At 37.6% G+C, this 25,998-nt stretch overlaps 2 protein-coding genes and 1 non-coding gene across 3 annotated transcripts; 1 reads left to right on the forward strand and 2 right to left on the reverse strand.

The window, feature by feature from the left end:
* Positions 1-92: 92 nt before the first annotated feature.
* LOC101254737 (uncharacterized) lies at positions 93-3,937 on the reverse strand. The gene is made up of 5 exons (XM_004248344.5): positions 3,829-3,937; positions 3,517-3,654; positions 3,086-3,182; positions 701-935; positions 93-499 (listed from the first exon to the last, which is right to left on the reverse strand). The coding sequence occupies exons 1-5, from the start codon at positions 3,883-3,885 to the stop codon at positions 418-420; spliced, it is 609 nt and encodes a 202-aa protein (XP_004248392.3). The 5' UTR covers positions 3,886-3,937; the 3' UTR covers positions 93-417.
* A 1,683-nt stretch (positions 3,938-5,620) lies between these two features.
* On the reverse strand, positions 5,621-5,692 carry TRNAH-GUG (transfer RNA histidin (anticodon GUG)). The gene has a single exon. It is a non-coding gene; the product is annotated as a tRNA-His (tRNA).
* Positions 5,693-15,329: 9,637 nt separating this feature from the next.
* On the forward strand, positions 15,330-25,061 carry LOC138339125 (uncharacterized). The gene is made up of 9 exons (XM_069290449.1): positions 15,330-15,794; positions 16,314-19,924; positions 20,170-20,725; positions 20,801-20,994; positions 21,079-21,293; positions 21,453-22,066; positions 22,116-23,001; positions 23,209-23,405; positions 24,648-25,061. The coding sequence occupies exons 1-9, from the start codon at positions 15,330-15,332 to the stop codon at positions 25,059-25,061; spliced, it is 7,152 nt and encodes a 2,383-aa protein (XP_069146550.1).
* Positions 25,062-25,998: the final 937 nt, after the last annotated feature.

Below are 25,998 nucleotides of genomic sequence, written 5' to 3' on the forward strand. Positions count from 1 at the left end.
TGTTAGAAATAATACACTTTGATTTGCTTTGTTTGTGTTTTCAACATGTCTTCTCATGCGATCATGTTTCCTTGTTTAATGAGCGAAACATATGATGGTATAAAAATTCTTTTGCATTGCGACTGTATTAAAGTTAGACTCATTTTATACATCTGCCATTTGAATTCTTCCTAAAAAGAAGGTCTATCTGTTTTTTTAGCATCTCTTTGACTCCATTCCTTTCTTTGTACTTCCAAATGTTCACAGATAGTCTGTCACCCGAAAATCAATTATGCTCAATCTCTTCTGCTTCGATATCATACAGACTTTTCCATCACTTTGTTATTTTAGGAGGGAAAACAGTTTTTGACGTCTTTTCTATCAACTGAGAATGTTGTCTTCTCCGTTGATCGTGGCAATGAATAGTATGAAGATAGATCAATACGAAGCTTTATCTTCTCCATTGAGCTTGGTCATGGATAGTGTGAAATAGATCAGCAGTATTGTTCCCATACTTGATCTGTAAATGTAGAAAAAACAAGAACAAAAAGTCAGTTGTTTATACAATGCAAATCATTGGTTTAGTCCATGCCTATTTAGTGGTTTATGCCCCTATTTGGCTTCAGTTAGTCAAGTTCAGGAACTGTCAATAGTTATTCACACCGAGTTTAGGGTGTTTTCAATACTTTTCTCTTCTATTTAACTGGTTAAGAGAACTTACAAGGTAGCAAAGAAAATAAGTATCCTCCTGGGATCAATGGTCCAAGGCGAGGAGGAAGAAGATCGTCGGAAACTGAATCTCTTGGAGACAGCTACTTTACCATCGATGGCGGTGGTGGTGGTGGTGGTGGCAGCAGCACCGCTACTGGCGGCCACCACTGAAGTGTTCTGATTGTGTACATGTGGTATGGAGTGATCAGATGTTACCACAATGGACTTTTCAGGCATGCTAGCTCCTAGCAAAGAAGTTGCACTAAAAAAGTTCAGAATTTATGTTCTATATATGCTATGATGTTAAATACAATCAGGTCATTTAGAAGGTAATTACATCGGTGACTTGATAAAATAACACTCTTGTTTTAATTTTCTTTATTAATCCCTTGACAAAAAAGAATGATACATTCTTAAGGATTCAATCTTTAAGATTTTGGCATGAATCCATTACGTATTTACATCTAAATTTATATTTTGTAGGTAAAGTATTCAGTTCAAATGAACTCGATATCAAAAAGTTGCCCTAGCCACACAAACATTATGACAAGTATTAGGAGTCATCGTTCTCTCTTTTTTAAATTTCGTATATAGTCAAGCTATTATAAACAAAGTAAACCAAAAGAAGTAACTAATATGTATGATCAATGGTGGAGCCAGAATTCTCACTAAGGGATTAAAATATAAAGAGTTAACACATGAAGAAGTCAAAGAGAATTTAACATGTACTACTACATATACGTAAAAAGTAATTTTAACCATATATGATATAATCGAATCCTAGATCCTTCCTTACCAGCTCTGCTGCATACCGTTTAAATTACACTAGTCATATATATATAATCTTTGTTAATGTATATAACTAAAAATATTATACCATAATAATGTGTTAGGTGATTACTACGCTTTACTCAATATTTCTAAAGCATGTACGGTTTATTCTAAATTAAGAAATTTTAAAGGTATGGCACTCTCCAAACTCGACCCCCTTGGCAAATTATATATCAATAATCATTCTTATCTTCAACATTTTTGAATTATTGAATGGATAGATTGGATAAAATATTTTTCAGTTATTCCATTTAATTGAAGAAAAAATAATAATTAGACTTAGTATCATGATTTCAGCAAATTGTGTCTCATCAAGAAAATCTTGACAATCTTTCAAAAGAATATTGACAAAAACATAATTCTAAGCTAATACGATAAAGAAAAAGAAAAAGAATGATTCTAATGCATGTGCATCTATATTATAAATATTAATTACAAACTAATGACGTACGTATGTGGCACGTCTAGGATTAAAGATTGGAGCAGGTAAAAGCTTCATTAAATAATTTAATTATTATAATCAGCAGCGAAGCTAGAAGGTTATTTATGGAGATAGTCAAACTTCGTTACTTTAGTTGAAATTTAGTGTCTCTATTTTCCCTTGATATTATTATTCTAAATTTATAAAATTTGCTAAGTTTCATATCAATTTTGTTATACGTTTGATGATAATTTGTATTAATTTGACGTAAACGTTATTGTCTCATTATAGAGATTTAAAAGGAATTTAAGGAAATTACAAGACAACTAAGCTAAGTACTATTATTATTATTTTAAACAAAGTTTTAACTTTGAAAATGAGGATACATAGTGGATTATCTTATATGTGGTGAGTTGTTTAGTCAAACTAACCATTTCGTGCAAGTGCATGGTGCATGTTTAGACACGATTAATTAATTATCACTTAATAACTTTATGATCGTCTAATTGTCACTTAATTAATACCTCTATGATGGTCCAACTATAAAATCCTTCAAAATAATTATTGTTGTTATTATTATCCTATAATTTATATATAAGTTTCTCTTTCTCTTTGATACAGACGAAAATATTTTCTACAAATTATCCTTCAGATAAATAAGGTGAATTTTAACGAATTTATTTTTCAAAAAAAATATTCTCCAAAAACTTTAACTGATCAAACATTCCACGATACTCTAACAAGCTAGCTCGTAGCCAAGACTAACACCCATTTTTCTAATGTAACTTTTTTAACCTTGGTGAAAATGTCAAAGTGATACTACTATGGTGTTTCTTTTCCATCATCAAATTTAAATACATTCAATTAAAAAAGGAAAATTAAAATAAAGGGATAATTACAATTTTTTATAACATAAATTTTTTATTGATATACGATGTGAAAAGCCTCTAGTTTAAGTAGGGATTAATAGGAGAGGAAAAATATAGTTGGTAGCTTTAAACCTCAATTTATCATCTAAAAATACTTTTATCAAACTATTATAAAGTACCTCAACTTGATATTCATAGTGAAGATTTCTCTTCTTTTTTTTCCTTTTTTTTTTTCATTTCTTGAAATGAAAAATGAATTTAAAAAAAGTATTACCTTTTGGTGAAATGGCCATTAGGTTTGTGTCTTTTTCATTGATATCGTTGAAATTTTGTTTTTTTAATGATCCCTTCCTCGAATGGTTTCTCTGCAACTTTTTTCATATTTCAAATCATCAGATACACAAACAAAAATAAATATATATATATATATATATTAATTCATAAAAGATATCGTAGTGTATATTATTTATTTACTTTTTTTTGGCTTAAAGAGAAATTCGTTTTTAAATTAAACCAATTGAAAAAATAAACCATGAAATGATCACTAGAAAAAGGTTAAATTTATCCTTAATTAAATGTCTCTCGACTTTAAAATTCTTATCTTCAATATGAGATTTCTTTTATATGTGAATTCGAAATACAAATTTAAGTATCAAAAATCGAATGAAAAAAAAAGACATTTAAGAGAGAGGAATATGAACTTACAGTAATTCTTGAATTTGCATTTATTTCTTTTTCTACAAGATGATGAGATATGTGTTCCATGTCCACAACAAAGCTCTCAGAAACATATACTTTTTCTTCACTAAATTCTCCATTTAAACTTTGAGTAGCCATATTTTCCTACAATTCAATTGGAATTGAAAATTTAAATATATTTTTATAGAGAAAAAAACTCAAACCCCATTTAACAATATAGTTTTTAAAATTCAATAAAACAGTTGTCACACCATATTTATATAACAACTTTGAGAGGGGAAACAAAAATTAAGATTTGACCCATAAAACAAGGCTTACCATATTTGTTGAATGAGGAGAAACACAAGGCCTATTATAAGGAGGGCGATACCACATGGGTTCATTTGATATCTTTTCGAAAAAATTATAACGTATATATAAGGTTGACATTATATATATATAAAAGATTATTTAATTTTTTAAGTTACTTTTTAATATTTTGAATCCTCTTAATAAAAATCTTGATTCTAACATTAAATTATTGCGTAGAAGTTTGGGATGAGTTAAAAACTTAAATTTTATAGATTTAGTATTTATTTTATTATTATTTTTTAATGGAATATCATATTTAATTTACTAATTCACCCCATAGTTTAAAATAATTATATATTGCCTCACTAATAATAATTATATCATATTGATTTTAAATCAAATATACTTGGATATTTGTATTTTCACTACCAGATATACTGAAAATAGGGAGAGAGGTGAACAAGTGAGTGAGATAGGAGGAGGCGGACGAGATAGTCTATATATCTTAGATACGTGCAAATCACACACTTGGATACGAGATAACATTCCGCAATATCTTAGATAATTATTTTGGATCTAAGTTATATACATTAACATTGTTAATAAAGTTTTATGTTGTATATTAGTAAAATCTATACTTAGGATATGTTTAGTTTCCATTTTTCTAGGTTCATATTTAATAGCTGTTAAGAAATTTAGCGGTAATTTTCTGATAATTGATTTTACTATATTAATAGTAGTAGTTTTTATATGTCCATAAAATTTTACAATTTATTTTTCTATATATATATTTGTGTAAAATATATAATACTAAATTGAACTAGACTCCATGTGCCTGTTTGGAAGGTGTCACCAACTAGGAAATCATAGTTAATTAGCTGATGTATTTGACAACATAACAAACATGTTAAGTTCAAATAAGTCTACTTACCCTATTTCTAAATTCTTAAGTGTTTGTTAAGATTATGAGAAAGAAAGAAAACTTTATTTGGAAGACTCCATTATAAGGTGGAGTCAGATAAGATCGAGAGAGTTCGAATAAATTTTAATTATAAATTATATTATTTAACTATAGTTAGAATTATTTATTTTATATATAAATACATGTTAATTTATTTTTTAATTGTTCATGTGTTTTCTTTTTTATATTTGAATCCATAACCTCACTTAATTTATCTTTATTCATTTCTTTAACGCTAACTTATATTTTGGGTATTAAAAATAACTTACTTACCAACCTAACACGTAATGGGAAAAGTCTCTTTAATTTTCTCTATTAATCAATGTTCTTTAATTTCTTCTTTGTTTCTTACGCAGAAAACACGTAATTAACTTCGATGTATAATAGAGTTGTAGACACAAATATAGGCATACTATTTTATTTAGCTTTTAATAGAAAAAATGTCTTAATTATGACATGTTATTTGACTACACACTAAATTTAGGAATATAATATAATTTTTAAAATTTAAAATCTAAAATACATTTTTAGATTTGTGTATAGTTATAAGACAAATAAAAATAATGAATAACATCTAAGGAAAAGAGAAAAATAAAGAAGTGTTGAATATGATTTGATCAGTCATCGGAGATGGAGGGTGATCAATCAACTAATCAATCCTCACACCTCAAAGAAGACCGTTTTTATTATTTTTTGGATCGATTTTACTTGTCAAGTTCTTTTCTTTACATATTCTTTAAGATAAATATTAAGTAGAAAGTAAATCGATTAAATTATTCTTATTTATTACCATTATCTATTTAATCATGTATGATGCGCATTTTTTAAAACAAAATTTTATTAAAAAAAATGTACATGTGTGGCTGCTGGGATTCGAGCCCAGGTCTCCACGGCCACAACGTGGAATTCTTACCACTAAACTACAGCCACTATACATCCAATGTGGTTGAATATTTTTATACTTTTTGTTTTTATCTATAAAATATTAGTGATAAAAAATGTATTATTTACCTAAATTCATAGCTAAGAATATATTATTTTCCTACTCTTTTTCAAATTATAATTTTTTAAAATTCTTTTATGGATTTCGGGTACGTAATCTGACTTTCGAATATATTACTGGACTTCTAGATACATTAATAAACACCCGAATTTATAGATGAGAGTTATATCTAAGAGGGGAGGGATGTATCAGAGAAAGGATAGGACATTGGGATACATCACTGGACTTCTAGATATACCAGTAGACATCTTAATACATCACTGGACTTTTAGATATACCAACAGACATCTTGATACATAAGTGAAGGATGTATTCGAGAGGGGGATAGGGATGTATCAGGGAGAGGAGATTTTTGAAAAAAATTAATAGTAGAAAATTTTAGAGATTATTATAAAATAAAATATGTATTTAGGTCATTTTTCCTAAATCTAATTTATCCATATTATAATGTGTTGTCTTTTCAGTATAATAACATATCATAGTCACTCAACTGAAAGTTATCTTCTTAGAAAGTTACTCAACTAAGGTTCTTATCTTAAAAATCATTAAATTTTATTGGGATAATAAAATTTTGTATATTTGTTTCATTAACACCTTTTCTTTTTTTACTAAAATAAATATGATTTAAATTGTATCAAATGGCGGTAAAAATATCTTAATTAGGGAGCATTAAAATAAAAAATAATAAATAAATAGATAGATAAATTAATGATAACTTCTCAATATCTTGTTCATTCGCAACAAAATATTTTCTATGTGCGTCGGTAAAAAAAAATGCTTTTTGGGGGAGAGATACTATTTTACCAATCGAGTCACAATGGAATTAAAGTAAACTAAGAATCTTACTAAATTTATAATAATAGTTCTTTGATTAGAATTTTAAAATTTTGCGAATCAAATAATGAAGAGAAATAATAATATTTTTCCTGTTCAATTTATGTACATTGATAATAAGTATATTTTGATGGTAAAATGTTTTATATTTTAAAATTAACCAAATTAAAATTTAATTAATTATAGTAGATTATTTACTTTATTTACTTAATATTGCTATTATTTTGTCTCAAATAAGAACTTAAGAATAAAACCCATGAAATCAATACATGAGTTAGAGAAGTAAATAAATTTAAGTTGGTTACTATTTAAAAATAGATGGCAAAAATAACAAATTCCTAATAGTAATTTTAATAATTATGCAATATTCATATGAAAAATAAACTTTTTTTGTAATGATAAATTTATCCCTAATAGATTAAAGAACATAATAATTTTTTGTATATAAAATATAGCAATTAGAGGCGAAACTATATTTTCTTCAACTTCAAAAAACATTTAACAATAGAGACAATTGATTTTGTCACTGGTTGAAGTAAAACAATAGCGATAATATAATTTTGTAGGTAGTAATGACTTTTTTAGTAACAAAACATACTATTAACTACAAAAAAGTATACATACTTTTTACGACAAATAAATTTGTCACAACTATTTAAGGATTCGGGGACGATTTTTCTTTCTGTAGTTAATATAATATTTTCAGCGAAATCGTCTTTGTATACTTTTAGTGACGAATTATTTTTCGTCTCACAAGACTTTTAGTGACGTAATATGATTTATAAATGACGAAATTATTTGTTCCTGATAATTGAATTTGTTGTAGTGTATAGACATGAATTTCTCAACTCAAACACCTCCGTGGTTAACATGTAGTAGCCCCATGATTAGGAGCATAATCCCTAAATGATTAGGAACTCAATACTCAAGACTTAGACCTTGAAGATACTACTCATCTCAAAGATACTCAACTTATGCAGTTCATGCCAAATTTATGGGCATGAACAACTTCACTTGAGGGTCTAAATAACAATATGGAATTCATGTATATGATTTTTCTCATTTTCATACTTACTTCATCAAAACATAGTTCAAATCAATAGTTGATCTCAAATGATTCACAATTGAACTCAAAGACTTTTTTGAACTCTACTCGTAGCTCTTTCTTGAATTTGACTAATGAATTTAAAAGTTATGATTCATGATATGAAGGATCTCGATGATAATGTAGACTCATGAATACAATTTCATCACAATTTCATCACAATTTCAAATTTAAGATATGAACTTCTTTCAAAATTTTGGGTCTTATATATATATATATATATATATATATATATAAATTCAAAACAATTCATATTTACAACACATCAAATTTTCAAAATTAGATTATTTTAAATACATATAAATCTATAGCATTTTTTTTAGAATAAACAAGGACAATACAACATGTGTATCATGTTTTGAATCACTCATCTAAAATGTATCATTGAAACCTATTGCTTTAGCGGACCCAATTTAATTTGAATAGAACTTTATAGATTATGCTAGTGCTATATAGACACGACTTACATCGTAGTTTATAGAGAAAAATATAGAATTGTAATGTTATGTTTATTTGAACTCAATATTTTTGTTGACATATATTTTAGATGGAAACCTTTATCAATATTGTAAATCAAAATTCATAGTTTCAAAAATAGAATTAAGTTTAATATTGAAAACTTTATGTAACTACTAGATTTGTTATTAATTCTTTGGAAAGATATAAGTAGGAATTTATCTGATAATGATATTATAAGTCGAAGAGTGTTCTTTGAATTTTGAGAAATAAAAACATGTCAAATATATTATGTTACATATACCTAGGTTTTGGAGGGAGCAAAGCCACACATAACAACATTGTAATGTCGTGTTCATGTCCAAAACCACACACCATATGTTTCTTTCTTTTTTTTTTTCAAATGGAAAATCTATCAAAGATAATCTAAGCATTAAATTTGCCTTGTCAAATTTTAAAGTTTTTGGCTAAAATTATTCCTGAAGTATAAGATAAATCTAAAGTATATCCTTGTATTACATAAAAAAAAAAAAGTTCTTGCACTATTCAAAAAGTTGTAAGTTTCATCCTTCTGTCTAATTTTTAAGAAACTCATGTCACCAACAAAAAAGAATAATGTTTCAAGTTGAAAAAATGTACGCATGGTTAAGCTAGTCAAGTTGATTTTTTTAAGAAATTGAGGGTTTAAATCATATTCAGACAAAATATTTTCAAATTCTAAATATTTTTTGTGAAAGTACTATAGCCAAATACAAACTCCAACTTCAAAAATTTCTGTAAAGTAATTACTTTTTTATTTTCATAACAAATGGCTATGTAATTTCACTAAACTCTCAACATCAATGTACATTGTATGAAATGTGAATTACATTGTATATAAGGTCAATACTTACTAAATATTTTGTTCAAAAACATTTCTAATTAATTGAGCGTAATATTTTTAAATTAAATTCTTTTACATAATCTTTCTAACAATCGAACCTCCTGTAAAATTTCAAAACTTATGTATTGTTGATTATGTGATAAACATTTAGACTAACAACACACAAATATTAAATTCTAGGAATGAAAGATTCATTTTCTATTCATATTCTTATTCATTTTAGTTAACTTTGATCTTATCGTCGTGGCTAAGAAATGATCAAATTAAAAAATATTTTTTTTACTGATTCAATCAGTTTTTTTATATAAAAAATAGAGCAAAAATTGATTTTTGTTATTATTTGAATAGTATAAAAATATTCTTTGCCCACTTAAATAATATAAAAATGTACGTTAAATTTAAGTCGAATGTTTTTAAAAACTCTCAAATTTTATTTGTAGCAAACCTGTGTACGTGTAATCAACATATATATTTGCGGCTGAAACAGTATTTAATTGGGTCCCTATATGTGCACAAACGTAGTAAACGTGTTCCCAATTTCTTCGTGTTGACACCCAATTTTGACCCGCGTCGGTATGAGTTAATTAGTTTTTTAAATCTTGCGAAAATAAAATATATGTACATATATACATATATGTATATACATATATGTATATGTATATATGTATATCTTAAACCCATTCCTTTACTCCAGCCCACCTTCATTTATAATAATTCCCAACCCCAGGCCCAAATTCCCTTTCAACCCAAAAATTCCGACCCAATTCCCATTTCTGCCCAACGTTTGCCTAATCCAGCCCATTCCCTTTTACCAAAACCCACTAAACTTAAATCTCCTACCCGACCCAACCCGTCCGACCCGGATCCGACCCGTCTCCCCTTCCCTTCTTCCCCTTCCCCACGCGATCCCCCTGCAAATGAAGAAACCCAGCAAACAATTCCCAGATGCGCAGCCACGCGACCTCTCCCTCATCTCCCCACACTCTCGTCTCCCTCACGCGTCTCTCCCTCACGCGACCTCCCTCCCTTTCCCTTTCCCTTTCCCTTTCTCTCCCCATCCCATCGCAGCCTGCAAAAACGCAAAAAAAAACAGAACCCCCAACAACCCCGCGTCTCTCCCCACACTCTTCTCCTTCCATCTTTCTCTTCGCGTGAATCAGACGGAAGCGCAGAGACCCATACGCTGTCGAGTAGGTCTGCGAGGTGTCAATTCCATCCTCTCCAACACGCCTGGCCATGTGGGTTTTGACCCAAAAGGGATTTGATTTTCGAAAAGGAGGGTTCGGCTAACCCTCTCAAACCTGATATTTCTCCCTCTACATAAACCCCTCCCATCTTCATAAAAAGGGAGAGGGTTTTTGATCACGAAAGGGGGGTGAGAAAATTTCGGGTCTGAAAGGTGTTTAGGCTGAAACTATCGTTGGCTTCTTGGTAGAAATTTTCTGGAAAATTCTTTCGACTTGGCTGTTGTCGATTTTTGGTTGTTGTCGACTTTCGTTGGCTGTCGTGGTTTTGGCTGAAAGAAAAATAAAATCCCCTGATATAAGATACCAAAGATAGTTGAAATTTTCGGAAGAAGAGAAACCATTTCGACGAAGCATTAGTGTGACATTTTGGTTCAAGCATCCGAGATAGAGGGTGGTTTGAGGTCTTGATAGTGTCGCTTCTTCTTTGCTCGCAATCTCCAAGTTCGTTGCTCTCCAAAAGGTAACGTCCGGTTTATTTTGACGCATCTTATTATCAATATTCCTTCATCTACTCTTTTCTTATGAAAGTGAGTTTATATGTGGATGTTCGAAGCATTTTTATGTGTTGTTGACCGCTGTAATAGTAATGGGTCTGCTATTGGAAGTTTTCGCTAGTCGGGGTTGTCCTGATGTTAGTGATTATTCTGTGCTGGTCTGTTTTCCGCTGAAAGATGTCTGTTTCGTGCCTTTTGTTCTTTCGCGAGTTCATCATGGCGTAGGCTGCTTGTGTATCAGCATTTAGGATTGTTTTGGCTGGCAGTTGGTTTGTAACTCATAGCTTTATCACTGTTTTTTGCTATTTTTTTTCTGAAAATTACTGTTAGCATTTGCTGTGAATTCAAGTCTATGTGTTCCAGTTTTGGGGGGCGCGGGATGTGAGATTTTGTATGGACAGTGTCTGAAAAGCCTTTGGTAAACAGCTCGGTTTCTCTATATGTCTATCGTGAGTTGAAATGCTAGCCGATTTGATATAATACTTTGACTACTTCGCATCTCCTGATGGATATTTAAGTGTTAAGGGGAAAATGAGCTGTTAGGGGTTGCTTCCTAATTGTCTAAATGTTTGATTGTTATTGATATGGAGAAGGTCTTTACTGCCTACCCTAACTTCATCGATACATAGTTGTGTATGCTTAGCGAAATCACATAACCTTTTCTTGAGACTTTAGCATTTGATTGTTATAAGTTACCGGTTGCCTTCTTCTTGTTAGACTTTGACTTAAGTGTTTCAGAATATGCATGCTTTCTGTGTTTCAAAGCTTGTGAGGAACGTTTGAGGTCATTTGGATTTATCATGCAAATGCGTTTATGTCTTATGTCAACTAAGTACGGAATGAATAACTTAGTTGCTTACTTTCAATTAGTGCTGTGTATTTTATATTTGCCATTTTGTCTCTTGCTTAGGTAATTTGTCATGGGGTAAGTGGCGTGATTTGAATTATTAAGTTCTTTAGAATTTGTTTCCCTATATTAATCATCCTTGTCTTAAATTAAATCTTGTTGTTGTTATTGTTTGAGATGTTGTCTTGATTTATCTCGTATGTATTGCGGTTTCGATTATGCGATATACTAATCATTGTTTCCATCTTTATGCATGTAACACCGTCTGAGTTTATTATTAAACTCTCGTCTTCTTTATTTCGAGAGAGCCGTAAAGGCTCAAAAGTCTTTCATTAGAGCCAGAGGCCTTGAAACAGACAAGGAGATTCCGAAGTTGAAAGTATTGAAGAAGAATCCAAAGGCGAATTAGAATATTTTCTTATTGTGTTATATTTTATTTGTAATGGGCATAAGCCCTTATCGTTTTACTTTCTTGTATTTCTTTTATATGTTTAGATTAGGACAGGTAAATGGGTTAAAAAACCCAAAAACAGGTGGGTCCAAAACTCGGTCAAGGCGAACAGAACCCGAGTTCGGACCCAAATCTCTCTCTCCCTCTCTCCCTCCCCGTTACTTGTTTTACATGTTTGTGTGGACTATCGATAGTCTAGGTTTAGAAACTCCAAACCCCTCCGACGCCTTTTATTTTATCAAAATTAAAATAAATCTTAAAACAATAAAGTTTCAAACCCACGAGTTGGCTTAGAATTAAAAAGTTTAAAAGAGAGTTAACTTTAAACTGATTTTAAAGCAATAATGTTTTATTAAGTTTGATTAAGATTTGAGAAATCTAACTTTAAAAATTCGCTAGCCTTTAAAAATAGTCAAATAAGTTAATCGCCGGAAAATCGTATTTAACGGAGTGTCTTAGGTGCCTTACACCTTCCTAAGACACTAATAAGAATCCCGAACCCTTAAAAAATGTTTCAAAACAATTGTTCTGTTTAGGTTGTTTAGAAACAAAGTTTTTCTTGATTTTTCTTAAAAAATTAAGTGGCGACTCCTAAAAGTCGAAAATACCCTTTAAAACAAACTCTTTTCGAAAATCACCCTTTTTTCGATAAAACAGAAATGGCGACTCCGCTGGGGAGCTGGAGGATTCTAACCTTAAGATTAACGTATTTGATTATTTGTGATTAACTGTTTAAGTGTTTAAATTATTTAGATTTTTTAAACTGTTGCATACATAGCATACATACTTCCGTCAAACGACACTTTTTACATTTCCACTAAAGGACGATTATGCGGGTTCGCAGTCGTTCGTTAACCAAAAATCTTCTCGGGGCACCCTGACGAGTGTAGTTGATTACTTGATAGTCAACGATCGTTAATTGTCCCAGCCCAAGTAGTCCGCTTGGGTTACCCATTCCACTTTAAATATAACCCACTCTTAGTCAAACTAGGATAGAGCGAAGCCAAATCCCAAAATAGTGCATTGGCCTAGGATGACCCGACACCCAAGGAGTGTCGGGCCCATTAGAAAAGTCCACCTTGAGTCCAAAGAGCCTGCTGCTCGATAGGACGCTCATGTTTGTTGTTTAAATTTGAAGGATGTATTGCGTGTTTAACTAGTTGTTGTATCGGGGGAATTGAAAATTAACTAGTTGTATGTTTTTGTAGATGTCAAGTCAGTTCCTTCACTTCAAAATGGTCACCCAGGCACCCGACATTCTTCGAGTATGGTGGGGCAATCTTAAGGAGTGTGAGAAGAGAGAAATCTCGATTTACTTGGGTCACCTACCTTCGATAATGGACTTCAAGGTATGGCCCACGTTTGTCGAGGTCATCACCCGATTTTGGGACGATAAGAAGATGGTCTTTCGATTTGGAGATGTCGAAATAACACCCACATTAGAATAGATCAAAGATTGCTTTGACTCGATTGGGATGTGTGGCAAAAGGAAAAAGCGTCCCGATCATCACATTCTCCTGCCAGATAGGCCAACCGAGACTGAGCTAAGAGACATATTATCCCTAGTGAATGCGAATTGGCTAGAGACCCACAACATTCCACTGATGAGGTTTTTCGAGAGGTGGGGGCACGACAATTATTTTAGATTGTTCCCGGACGAATTTCATGATCACAGTACTTGGAGGCAAACTTAAGCTATCGCTTTCTCCGCATGCCTCTTGGGAACTATGGTGTTCCCTAAAGACGAAGGTAAAGAGATCGACACCCGGGTAATAATGGTAGTGAATGCCATGTTCAGAGGAGTCGGTAGAAAATCTGAAGAAAAGAAATATTGCTGTTTGGCCCCAGTCATCCTGTCCGACATTTACCGATCTTTGAGCCTGTGCAAGAATGGTTTCCCGTTTTTCCAAGGTTGCAACATCTTACTTCAATGGTGGTTGACGGAACATCTATGCAAAAGAGACAACCCCCAGCTACAGGGTTTGGCCGAACCAAGTCAAACAAGTCCTCTCGATAATTACGAGTTCTACTTGAGTATCCGTAAATTTCCAATTCACACCACCAGGGATGCGTGGGCAAAGGTGTTTTACAATTTGAAAGAAGGAGACATACAATGGGTATTACCGAGCTTCAGGTCTCAGATGATAGCAGCCCAAGGGACCAAATTGCCATTTTTAGTCCTTCCCGGCATCAGAGGATTGCGTCCTTACAACCCGACGAGAGTAATGCGGCAATTTGGAAAAGTCCAAATCATACCCGCCCAAGGTGATGCCAGCTCTTTCATTGTCGATTACAACGAGAAGGACAAAATATCTTTCGCTAAAATTATCCTCCAGGAATGGGCCGGACGCGTCAACATAAAGTGGGAGGTCACCGAAGACAGGTATGGAGCTGGGTATGTCGACGAATACAAGACATGGTTGCACAATGATTTGCGTGGTGTAGTGGATCCAACACCACGCACGAGTCGGAAAATCGAAGACGTGGAGACAAGGCTTCAGATTCACGCGTACCATTTTCAGCAAGAGTGGGACCGAAGGGAGCAGGAATTCCATAAGAAAGAACAGGAATTTCAACAAAAGGAGCAAGCGTGCCAACTCCGGGAATTAGAAAATCAGAGAGTTTTGGCCGTAATGTCACAAGAATTAGCTGACACAAGGACTTGTCTAATGCGTTTGGACACTATTTTGGACGAGCATATGAACACCTTACAGGCCGTACCAACATCTTCCAAAGCTGCGTTCGCTGAGCCATACGTGTTCACCAGCAAGTGCATTATCTGAGAAGAAGTGGAGAAGGCCAGAAGAGTAGCTGGATCATCAACCTTTTAACTCCCCTGCGTGGGATTGATTTTATATATGTATTTGCACTACATCCCCTTCCCAAGATATATCCCATTTAATTTTGATTGTGTAATGAACGCTATGACATCTAGTGAAATTTGTTTCGGGGGTACAATTACTTATTTAAATGGCGCAATACATCCTTCAGATCGCTAGGCCTACCCTTGGCACAAAAGGGTCACATGCATGTTTAGGACACGATATATTGGTTTAAATGTTTATGTGTTATGTTGCTTTGATTGAGGATATCGTAAACCCACTCCTAGCCAAAATTCAAAAGAGTATACAGAAGCCAACATTACAAATGTCCGACCAAAATTCCCGAGTCTCAAGTTTCTCACACAAAATCCATACCATAAATCCTAAGTACCGCTCTATCATCTCAGGAAAGTTGAATCACCGCTATGGACAAAGGCAAGAACGTCCAGACGGAGCTCACTGAGGAGGAATTGCGAAGAAAGATCGAGCGAGTCACTCGAGAGATTCAGAAGGTTAAGGAGGAAGGACTCAAAGTAGACGTGACCACGACGATCTACAAGGCTGCGGTCACAACCTTGGATGGAGATCTGGCGTCACAGATAAAGAGAAAGAAGGAGGTCGAGAGGGAAACCGAAAGCCTAAGGAAAAGGTTGAACTTGCTTCGTTTGGAGATACACGAAGGAAAGGCGAGAGAGGCGAAGATAGATATTGAGACTGTTGTGTTATTGGACAGAAGCGCGGCGCTCGACGAGGAATTGGCGACCCATAGCGACCCAAAAGGCGGAAAATACCTCGCCCATGATCAGGGAGCAGATAACAGTGGCCCCGACCGTGAAGTGACTGAGGAGGACGATGAAGAAGAAATCGTCTACAAGCCTCCATTTCCGACTGTCTGAAAGGAAAGGAATGACGCAGCCACAAGACAAGAAATCGCCAATTGTGGTCTTCTAGAAGTTTCAATGTTGTTTTAAATTTCCTTGTAATCACAACGAAAGAATGAATGGAAAATTTTCATCCTAAAATCCGAACTACGTTGGGCCTGAATTCTCCCTGTGAGATACGTAGGCAGCCTTCTCGGCCCGGCCCCTATCACAGAAAATTTTCATTCTCCTCCATGTTTCGGAGATGCGAAGATAAGATCAACGGACGTCGCAAAGCAGCTGCAAGAAGACCATAGCTCAACGTGATTCAGATTTCCCAAGATAGCTCCAAACAAACAAACTCCTGTTTGTTCAAAATATATATCCGTCCTTATTCGTGGGTTAAGATATCCTCAAACAAAACGACTTGTGTGCTTATCTGTTTTATGTGCGATATTATGCATTTTGTACTCTGGATATGCACTAACAAATTTGCCTTTGAGTTGTTTTTACCTCTCAGGTACCTTTTACTGATCTGTGTCGATAAAGCTGGCAGATCATCCTTACTTCACCAGGTCGAAAGGTCCTACAGATTCCTTCCCTCGATCAAATTCAGATAAAGGAAAAACAGTTATGGGAGACAACAATGACGAAGGGCGTCTTACTGACGTTGTGGTGGCTCAGCCCACTGTAGTGGAACAGAATGAATTGATCATGCAACTGATGCAACAGATTGCTGAAATGAAAGTTGAAATGCAACGGAGACAGGATGCGCCTCCACCTGGATTTGGTACTAATATTGCTGATGCAAGACCTCCGGTCTACTTCCCTTCATCAAACATAGATCCAACTCAGAACCAGCCTTCTACACCTGTGCATAATCCGTCTGTGATTGACCTCACAACCCAAAACCCTCAATACGCTTCTGCATCTTACCAAACTCCTTCACCTCTTCCAAATAACCACCCTCAAATACCACCCCATCCTCAGAATACTCAAACTGCCCCACCGCCACAAAATCAAAACCAAACTCAAACTGCCTTCAATTCCCAAACACCGCATCCCCACTTTAACCAAAATACCAATCCCCAAAATTTTCCGCAAAATTATCAAACCACACAGAACGTTCCAAGCCCTTCCATAGCTCCACCCCTCCCCAAAAGAACCACTTTTCAAGTCCCAATCCCAGTCGAGCATGAGGTGCACGGCTCCGAGTTGGACCACTATGAGGAACAAGAAAGAGAGTGGAGGTCGAGGGAAGAAGCAAAGGTAGACATAAAGGAGGAGATCCGGAGGGCGATGAGGGAATTGCAATGTACTCCAGACGTCGCCGGGTTAAGCTACGCAGAACTATGCATCCACCCAGACTTGAACCTGCCTGAAGGGTTCAAGATCCCCAAGTTTGATACCTTCGGCGGGGTGGGCAACCCCATGGCACACCTCAGAGCGTACTGTGACCAACTCGTGGGAGTTGGCAAAGATGAAGCCTTGCTGATGAGGTTATTCAGCCGGAGCCTGTGTGGTGAAGCCCTGGAGTGGTTCACGTCACATGAGACTCGGCAATGGTCCAGTTGGAGCGCACTGGCTAAGGATTTCATCGACAGATTCGCATACAACGTCGAGATAGTCCCTGATCGGTACTCCTTGGAGAAGATGAAGCAGAAGCCCACAGAAAGCTATCGAGAGTTCGCGTACAGGTGGAGAAAAGAGGCGGCAAGGGTGAGGCCTCCGATGACAGAAAAAGAGATTGTGGAGGTGTTCGTGCGGGTGCAGGAGCCCGAGTATTATGACAGAGTCATCTTATTAATCGGCGTCAAGTTCGCCGAGATAGTCAAGGTGGGTGAGACTATTGAAGATGGCCTGAAGTCGGGGAAGATAGCCCGAGTGTCTGCATCACCTGGGTCTTCCGGACTGGTAAGGAAGAAAAGAGAAGAGGTTAACGCTGTCTCACACGGGGGAAGAAAGGCCCCCAGAAACTTACCACGTCCCCAAGGCCGCCCTTACCCTCCATCACAGCCTCATCAAGCCTACCGTCCAAACTCAAATCATTCCAGCCACTACAATGCCGGCCCCACTTACCCGGAAGCCCATATTGTGTCGTATCAGAATCCACCCCCGATTCCCCAAAATTTTCCAAACTACGCCCAAGCCTATCAAGTCCCTCCCCACTACCAGAATGTCGCGCCCAGCTGCGCTAATGTACAGCCAAGCTATCCAGCGCCATTCCCCGCATATCAAATACAAACCCCAGCATATCAAAGCCCCCATCCAAATTACCAAGCCCCAAGGCCAAACCACCAAACAAATCCCTACCCCAGAACCCAAGCTCCACGACCAAACGCCCGCAATTACCAACAAGTCCCTCCCCCACAGCAGGGCGGGTATGATCCCCCTCGCCCTAGGTCTGAGAAGAAGCTCTCCAGAAGCTTCACCATGTTGGCTGAAAGCAGAACTAAATTGTTCGAAAGGTTATCCGCGGCTGGATACATCCACCCTGTGGGCCCCAAACCCGTGGATGTCAATTCCAGATTCTACAGACCGGAGCAGAGATGTGCTTACCATTCCAACAGTGTTGGACATGATACAGAAGATTGTATCAATCTCAAGCACAAGATCCAGGACTTGATTGACCAGGAAGTGGTCTCTCTTCAGCCCGCGGCGCCAAACGTCAACACGAATCCGTTGCCAAATCATGGGGGTGGAAACATCAACATGATAGAAATTGACGATGATGAGCGTGAAGCCAAGAGAATTACTCCTGTTGTTCAGGAAGACTTGGAGAGGGCTGTCGCCTCTTTAAGCGTCAAAGAAAGGAGGAAGTTTGTTATTCTGACACCTGCAAAGGCTGTTGCCTTGGTGCCTTCGAAAACCCTCGTTAAGCCCAAATTTGTCATTGAAACTGCCGTGGCCCAAGGCATGACCAGGTCCGGAAGGTGCTACACTCCTGATGAGCTTGCTCTCGGAGGACAGAAGAAGGACCATACTAAGAGGCCGATAAGCGAGGGGGAAGCAGAAGAATTCTGGAGAAGTATGCAACCGAAGGACTATTCCATCGTCAAACATTTAGAGAAGACTCCGGCTCAGATCTCCGTGTGGGCCCTGCTGATGAGCTCTCAGTCCCACAGGCAGGCCTTAATGAAAGCTCTTGATGATACATACGTACCCTCAGGTACAAGTAGTGATAACGTGGCTGCTATGATTCATCAAGTCATTCGGGGGCACCGGATCAGCTTTTGTGACGATGAGTTGCCAGTCGAAGGAAGATCCCACAACAAAGCGCTACACATTACCGTGATATGTCGTGGAAAGGTTGTCAACTGTGTTTTGGTAGATGATGGGTCCGGTTTGAATATTTGCCCATTGACGACGTTGAGGCAACTAAATTTTGACCTTGGGAAACTGGAGCAGAATCAGGTCAATGTAAGGGCATTTGATGGTGTGCAAAGAGACACCTTAGGGGCTGTGACTTTGACCCTTCAAATGGGCCCCGCAGAGTTCAGTGCGCAATTCCAAGTATTGGACATAGACACTAGCTACAACCTTCTTTTGGGAAGGCCGTTTATCCACATGGCTGGAGCCGTCCCCTCTACTCTCCATCAGATGATGAAGCTTGTGTGGAAAAATGAAGAGTTAGTGATTCACGGCGAGGGAAGTCGCTCGGGCAAGCAGGTGTCGGTCATTGATGAGATGCCGCAAGGCGCAGACTTTTACACGGTGGAGCTGGTGAATGCCACCAACGAAGATTTGGCCCTCAACTCCATGCCAACTGTGTACAAAATGATAGCCACGGTGATGCTGCAAAATGGGTTCGAGCCAGGTTTCGGATTGGGAAGAGATTCCCAAGGAATTATTGAGCCTGTTCCGGTCCTTGCTCAGGGATCAAAGTATGGTTTGGGGTACATCCCCACAGATGATGATATGAAGATGAAGAGGAGAAGGGATCAAGAGTTGACTAAGCCGATCCCGCATCTCTATCACTCCTTTCCAATTCGGGAGCATGCCGAGCCTGAAGACGACGGAGAAGGAATCTGTGACCTGTTCAAGGAGATCAATGCCGTTATAGAGGAAGAGGCCGAGCCAGCTGGCTTTCGCGATGCTGAACCGGGGGAGATGCTGAAGAATTGGACGTCCACACCAATCCTGATGTCCCGGACTTTTGGGTAGAAAGGAATTATTTTGTGCATGCCAAAATCGGTGGTCGTTCGGAAGAGGCCCGAGACCCACCATTTCTGCATTTTCTTGATTTTGAATTTTGTTATGATTGTTTAAAGGGCGACATGGCCTTGTGCCATGACCCAACTTTGCATCTTGATTCAATTTAAATGAAAGCCTCTTTATTTTGACTTTGTTTATTCGATTGCTTGTTATATTTTACTTTTCTAATTTTGTCTGTTTATGATTTCAGTAACGTAAGTTACAAACCTGCCAACATCATGTCATGTCATGAGCTAAACGAACAAAATGAGGCAAATGACGACGAGGCTGACGACTACGACGAAGAAAGTGGGGAACCAGACTATGTAGTAGAAGAGTTTCGACAGTTCGAGAATCAACATAAACCGAATCTGGAGGAAACAGAGACGGTAAATTTGGGAGATTCAGAATGTGTCAAAGAGGTTAAGATCAGCACTCACCTGAATGAAACTCAGAAGGAGAGCCTGATTCATTTGCTTGCCGAATACAGCGATGTGTTTGTTTGGAAGGTCAGTGACATGCAGGGGCTGAGTACCGATGTCGTATCTCATAAGCTGCCTATCAACCCAGGGTTCGAGCCAGTGAAGCAAAAGACTCGGAAATTCAAGCCTGAGTTGAGTTTGAAGATTAAGGAGGAAATCACCAAGCAGATAGAGTCCCGGTTGGTAGAAGTAACGCAATATCCCACCTGGTTGGCGAATGTCGTTCCGGTCGCCAAGAAAGATGGAAAAATCAGGATTTGCGTTGATTACAGAGATCTCAACAAGGCTAGTCCAAAGGATAATTTCCCGTTGCCAAATATCCATATTCTGATTGATAACTGTGCCAAACATGAGATGCAGTCATTTGTGGATTGTTACGCGGGTTATCACCAGATTCTGATGGATGAAGAAGACGCGGAGAAAACGGCCTTCATCACACCTTGGGGGGTATATCATTACAGGGTGATGCCGTTTGGGCTCAAAAACGCCGGTGCTACTTACATGAGAGCCATGACGACTATCTTCCACGACATGATTCACAAGGAAATTGAAGTGTACGTGGACGACGTCATAATTAAATCCCGCGAGAGTTCGGATCATTTGACACACCTGCGAAAATTCTTTGAACGTTTGCGTAGGTACAACTTGAAGCTAAATCCCGCCAAATGTGCTTTTGGAGTCCCAGCTGGGAAATTGTTAGGGTTTATAGTCAGCAGAAGAGGTATTGAGCTCGACCCTTCCAAGATTAAAGCAATTCAGGAGTTACCTCCGCCAAAAACGAGAAAAGAGGTGATGAGTTTCTTGGGGAGGTTAAACTATGTTAGCCGGTTTATAGCACAATCGACAGTGGTATGTGAGCCTATCTTCAAGTTGCTGAAGAAAGATGCCCCAACTAAGTGGACTGAGGAGTGCCAGACCGCTTTCGACGCTATCAAGAGCTACTTGTTTAACCCACCAGTATTGGTTCCTCCGTGAGAAGGGAGTCCTTTGTTGCTGTATTTATCTGTCTCAGATAACGCCTTTGGATGCGTACTTGGTCAACACGACGAGACAGGGAAGAAGGAAAAGGCTATCTACTACATCAGCAAGAAATTTACTCCGTACGAGTCTCGTTACACTTTGCTGGAAAGAACATGCTGTGCTCTGACGTGGCTTGCCCAGAAGCTGAGGCACTACCTGTCGTCGTATACTACATATCTTATCTCCAGGATGGATCCGTTGAAGTATATTTTCCAGAAAGCGATGCCGACCGGGAAGCTAGCTAAATGGCAAATGCTGTTAAGTGAGTTTGACATAGTGTACGTGACTCAGAAGGCAATAAAAGCACAAGCTTTGGCTGATCATCTTGCGGAAAATCCCGTTGATGAAGAGTATGAACCTCTCAAGACATATTTTCACGATGAAGAAGTGTCATTTGTGGGTGAAGATATCTCTGAAGCTTATCCAGGTTGGAGATTATTCTTCGATGGAGCGGTGAATCACCAGGGTAAAGGTGTTGGAGCAGTATTGGTATCAGAATCTGGTCAGCACTATCCTATGGCGGCTAAGCTACGGTTCAACTGCACAAACAACATGGCTGAGTATGAAGCTTGCATCCTCGGTTTGAAAATGGCCGTTGACATGAATGTTTACGAGTTACTGGTTATTGGAGATTCAGACCCTTTTGATCCATCAGGTTCAAGGAGAATGGGCTGTGAAGAACCCAAAGATTGTACCTTATGTACAATATGTGCAAAACCTGTGTAAAAGGTTTCGCAAGATCGAGTTCAGACATACTCACCGAATACAGAATGAATTAGCTGATGCTCTTGCCACCATCGCTTCAATGATCAAACATCCGGATATTGATTACATCGACCCGCTGGATATAGATTTGAAGGAGCATCCAGTCCATTGTTCACACGTGGAATCAGAACCAGATGGTTTGCCTTGGTATTTCGACATAAAGAGGCACTTGGAGTCTGGGACATATCCAGAAGACGCCACATCTAATCAAAAGAAGTCGATACGTCGTATGGCTCTCAATTTCTTTTTGAATGGAGAAGTCCTTTACAGGAGGACTCCAGATTTGGGTCTTTTGAGATGCGTGGATGCTGCTGAAGCCGTGAGGCTTATTGAACAGATACATGCTGGAGTCTGTGGCACACATATGAACGGGCTTACCTTGGCAAGAAAAGTCCTTCGAGCCGGTTACTTCTGGATGACTATGGAGAACGACTGTTGCAAATTCGTGCAAAAATGCCATAAATGTCAAGTGCACGGAGATTTGATAAGGGTGCCACCTCACGAACTCAATGCTATGAGTTCACCTTGGCCATTTGTATCTTGGGGAATGGATGTCATCGGCCCTATAGAACCGGCCGCTTCCAATGGACACAGATTTATTTTGGTTGCCATCGATTATTTCACCAAATGGGTGGAAGCAGCCTCTTACAAATCGGTAACCAAGAAAGTGGTGGCCGACTTTGTCCGCAACAATTTGATCTGCCGATTTGGAGTTCCAGAATCCATCATCACTGATAACGGTGCAAATCTCAACAGTCATCTGATGAAAGAGATATGTGAACAATTTAAGATTATTCACCGAAGGTCAACTGCTTATCGCCCTCAAATGAACGGAGCTGTAGAGGCCGCCAACAAGAACATCAAGAAGATTCTGAGGAAAATGATTGACAAGCAGCGGGGTTGGCATGAAATGTTGCCATATGCTCTACTGGGTTATCGAACGACGGTCAGAACATCAACTGGGGCTACTCCATACTTGCTAGTATACGGAACAGAAGCAGTCGTACCTGTTGAAGTCGAGATACCGTCACTGAGGATCATCCAAGAAGCTGAGCTAAGTAATGCTGAGTGGGTTAGCAAACGGATTGATCAACTAGCTTTGATTGATGAAAAGAGGATGGTTGCTGTTTGCCATGGCCAGTTGTATAGACAAAGAATGACTCGCGCTTTTCACAAAAGAGTAAGAGCCAGAAATTTTGAAGTTGGTCAGTTGGTTCTTAAGCGTATTTTTCCTCATCAAGACGAGTACAAAGGAAAGTTCGCACCAAACTGGCAAGGTCCTTACATGGTCCGCAAAGTACTATCTGGAGGTGCTTTAGTCTTGTCAGAGATGGATGGCGCTGTGTGGCCCAAACCTATCAACTCAGATGCTGTCAAGAGATATTACGCGTGAAGTTCGTTTTGCATTTCCCATCATTTACTTGTAATCTTCTGTTTGCTTGTATTTGTTCGAATTTGAATTCTTATCCCTCTTGTAACGAACTACGTCTGACCTGAATTCTCGAGAACGAGATACGTAGGCGGCCTATGTCGGCTTCGGTCACCCCATTTATTCCCCTTGATTATTCCTTGTGTTGGAACTACGTTTGACCTGATTCCTGCCTCAACGGGATACGTAGGCGCCACAACGGCTCGGTCATATACCCAGAAGATTTCCATTTCTCTCCATAATGGAAACTGGGACAGAATTTTTGAGAGGATCTCAAAATTTCATTTGAAGTTGAACTTCTTTAACAAGTCAAAACAGAAGACCAAATTCTACGACCTGAACTACGTTCGACCTGAATTCTCAAGAATGAGATACGTAGGCGGCCTTTGTCGGCTTCGGTCGGTGTCTTTGTAAATTTTATTCTTGTTAACCTTTAAGGGGAACTACGTTTGACCTGATTCCTGCCTCAACGGGATACGTAGGCGCCACAAGGGCTCGGTCATATCTCTCGTAAGATTTCTATTTCCCCCTTCTACAATAGAAACTGGGACAGAATTTTTGAGAGGGACTCAAAAATTCTCCAAAAGGAACCTTCTCCTCAGCGGATCAAACTAAAGACATTTCGAGTTTGCGACTGGGACAGAATTTTTGAGAAGATCTCAAAAATTCCGAGATTTGTTCGGTTACAATGGAAAGATGAGCAAGATACTAAACTGGGACAGAAATTTTGACGATGGCCTCAAAATTTCGTCATGGGACTTCCCCACATGACTTGGCATTGACTTTTTCGAGATACTATTTCTTAAAAAATTTCTTGCTTCTCTTAAAAATTTCCCTTTTATATTTCATCTGTTTTGGCATAAGATATTTTCTTATCTATCAAGAGTCGGGAAATCGGGAAATCAACCGAGGACGTCAAGACAAGGAGCAAACAATCGAAGGGATCGACACAGATCAGTATGTTTAAAACTGACAATTTTTCTGTGGATGCAGGTTTATAGCTTCACTTCGAAATCGGCCGAATTCTTCCGACTGATGAATACGGAGAAGGAGAAAACTATCTCCAAAGCCGGTGATTTTATTGAAAGCAAGAAGCATTTCATATCTTTATGCCAAGATGCTTGTGAATGTGTTTGTTTATTTCAAGCCATTCCCCAATACATGAAATTTACAAAGTGCCTGACCAGATTCAAAGGTGGATCAAAAGGGAATCTCAGCAAAGATTTCACGATTTCTATAAAAGACGCTATTTGCATTGCGTTATCAAAGCAAGATGATTATTGTCGATCAAGACAATGCATTACCTCAGAAGAGACAGCTATGCAATTATTATTTTTATCATTATCGATAAAGTCGATATATTATTTGGAGGTCGTCTTGCCGTTACTATTCACGGGGGCAATATAAATAATTACGCATGACGAGAAGATTTCATGCCTCGTCAAAATTTGTACATCGCGAGAAGAATTTATGCCTCGCTGGAATTCATGCATCGCGGAATCATGCATCGCGGAAATCATGCATCGCAAGTCAATAATCATGCATGACGAGAAGATTTCATGCCTCGTCGAAATTTATACATCGCGAGAAGAATTTATGCCTCGCTGGAATTCATGCATCGCGGAGTCATGCATCGCGAAAATCATGCATCGCGAGTCAATAATCATGCATGACGAGAAGATTTCATGCCTCGTCGAAATTTATACATCGCGAGAAGAATTTATGCCTCGCTGGAATTCATGCATCGCGGAATCATGCATCGCGGAAATCATGCATCGCGAGTCAATAATCATGCATGACGGGAAGATTTCATGCCTCGTCAAAATTTATACATCGCGAGAAGAATTTATGCCTCGCTGGAATTCATGCATCGCGGAATCATGCATCGCGAAAATCATGCATCGCGGAAATCATGCATCGCGAGTCAATAATCATGCACGACGAGAAGATTTCATGCCTCGTCCAAATTTATACATCGCGAGAAGAATTTATGCCTCGCTGGAATTCATGCATCGCGGAATCATGCATCGCGGAAATCATGCCTCGCGAGTCAATAATTATGCACGACGAGAAGATTTCATGCCTCGTCAAAATTTATGCACGACGAGAAGAATTCATGCCTCGTCAAAATTTGCACGTCGCAAGAAGATTTTATTCCTCGCTGAAAGTTATGCATCGCGAGAAGATTCATATCTCGCAGGAATTTACGTATCGCGGGAAGATATTCATGACACGCAAGAAGACGTACTTGGATAAAGAAAGAGCAATACTCATCCATTGGCCTCGACTGCATTCTGTCATTTCTTATAAAAATAAACATCATGGAGAGCATCGAAGATGACAA

Source organism: Solanum lycopersicum, chromosome 10, assembly GCF_036512215.1.
Source record: "Solanum lycopersicum chromosome 10, SLM_r2.1".
NCBI lineage: Eukaryota > Viridiplantae > Streptophyta > Magnoliopsida > Solanales > Solanaceae > Solanum > Solanum lycopersicum.

Coding starts and splice junctions, on each gene's coding strand:
- LOC101254737 (XM_004248344.5), bottom strand. CDS start 3,885: ATGTGGTATCGCCCTCCTTATAATAGGCCTTGTGTTTCTCCTCATTCA. Junction 3,655..3,828: donor CTCCTCATTCAACAAATATG/GTAAGCCTTGTT, acceptor ATTGAATTGTAG/GAAAATATGGCTACTCAAAG. Junction 3,183..3,516: donor ATGCAAATTCAAGAATTACT/GTAAGTTCATAT, acceptor ATATGAAAAAAG/TTGCAGAGAAACCATTCGAG.
- LOC138339125 (XM_069290449.1), top strand. CDS start 15,330: ATGGACAAAGGCAAGAACGTCCAGACGGAGCTCACTGAGGAGGAATTG. Junction 19,925..20,169: donor CTGATGTCCCGGACTTTTGG/GTAGAAAGGAAT, acceptor TTATGATTTCAG/TAACGTAAGTTACAAACCTG. Junction 22,067..22,115: donor AAATGGCCGTTGACATGAAT/GTTTACGAGTTA, acceptor TTGATCCATCAG/GTTCAAGGAGAATGGGCTGT.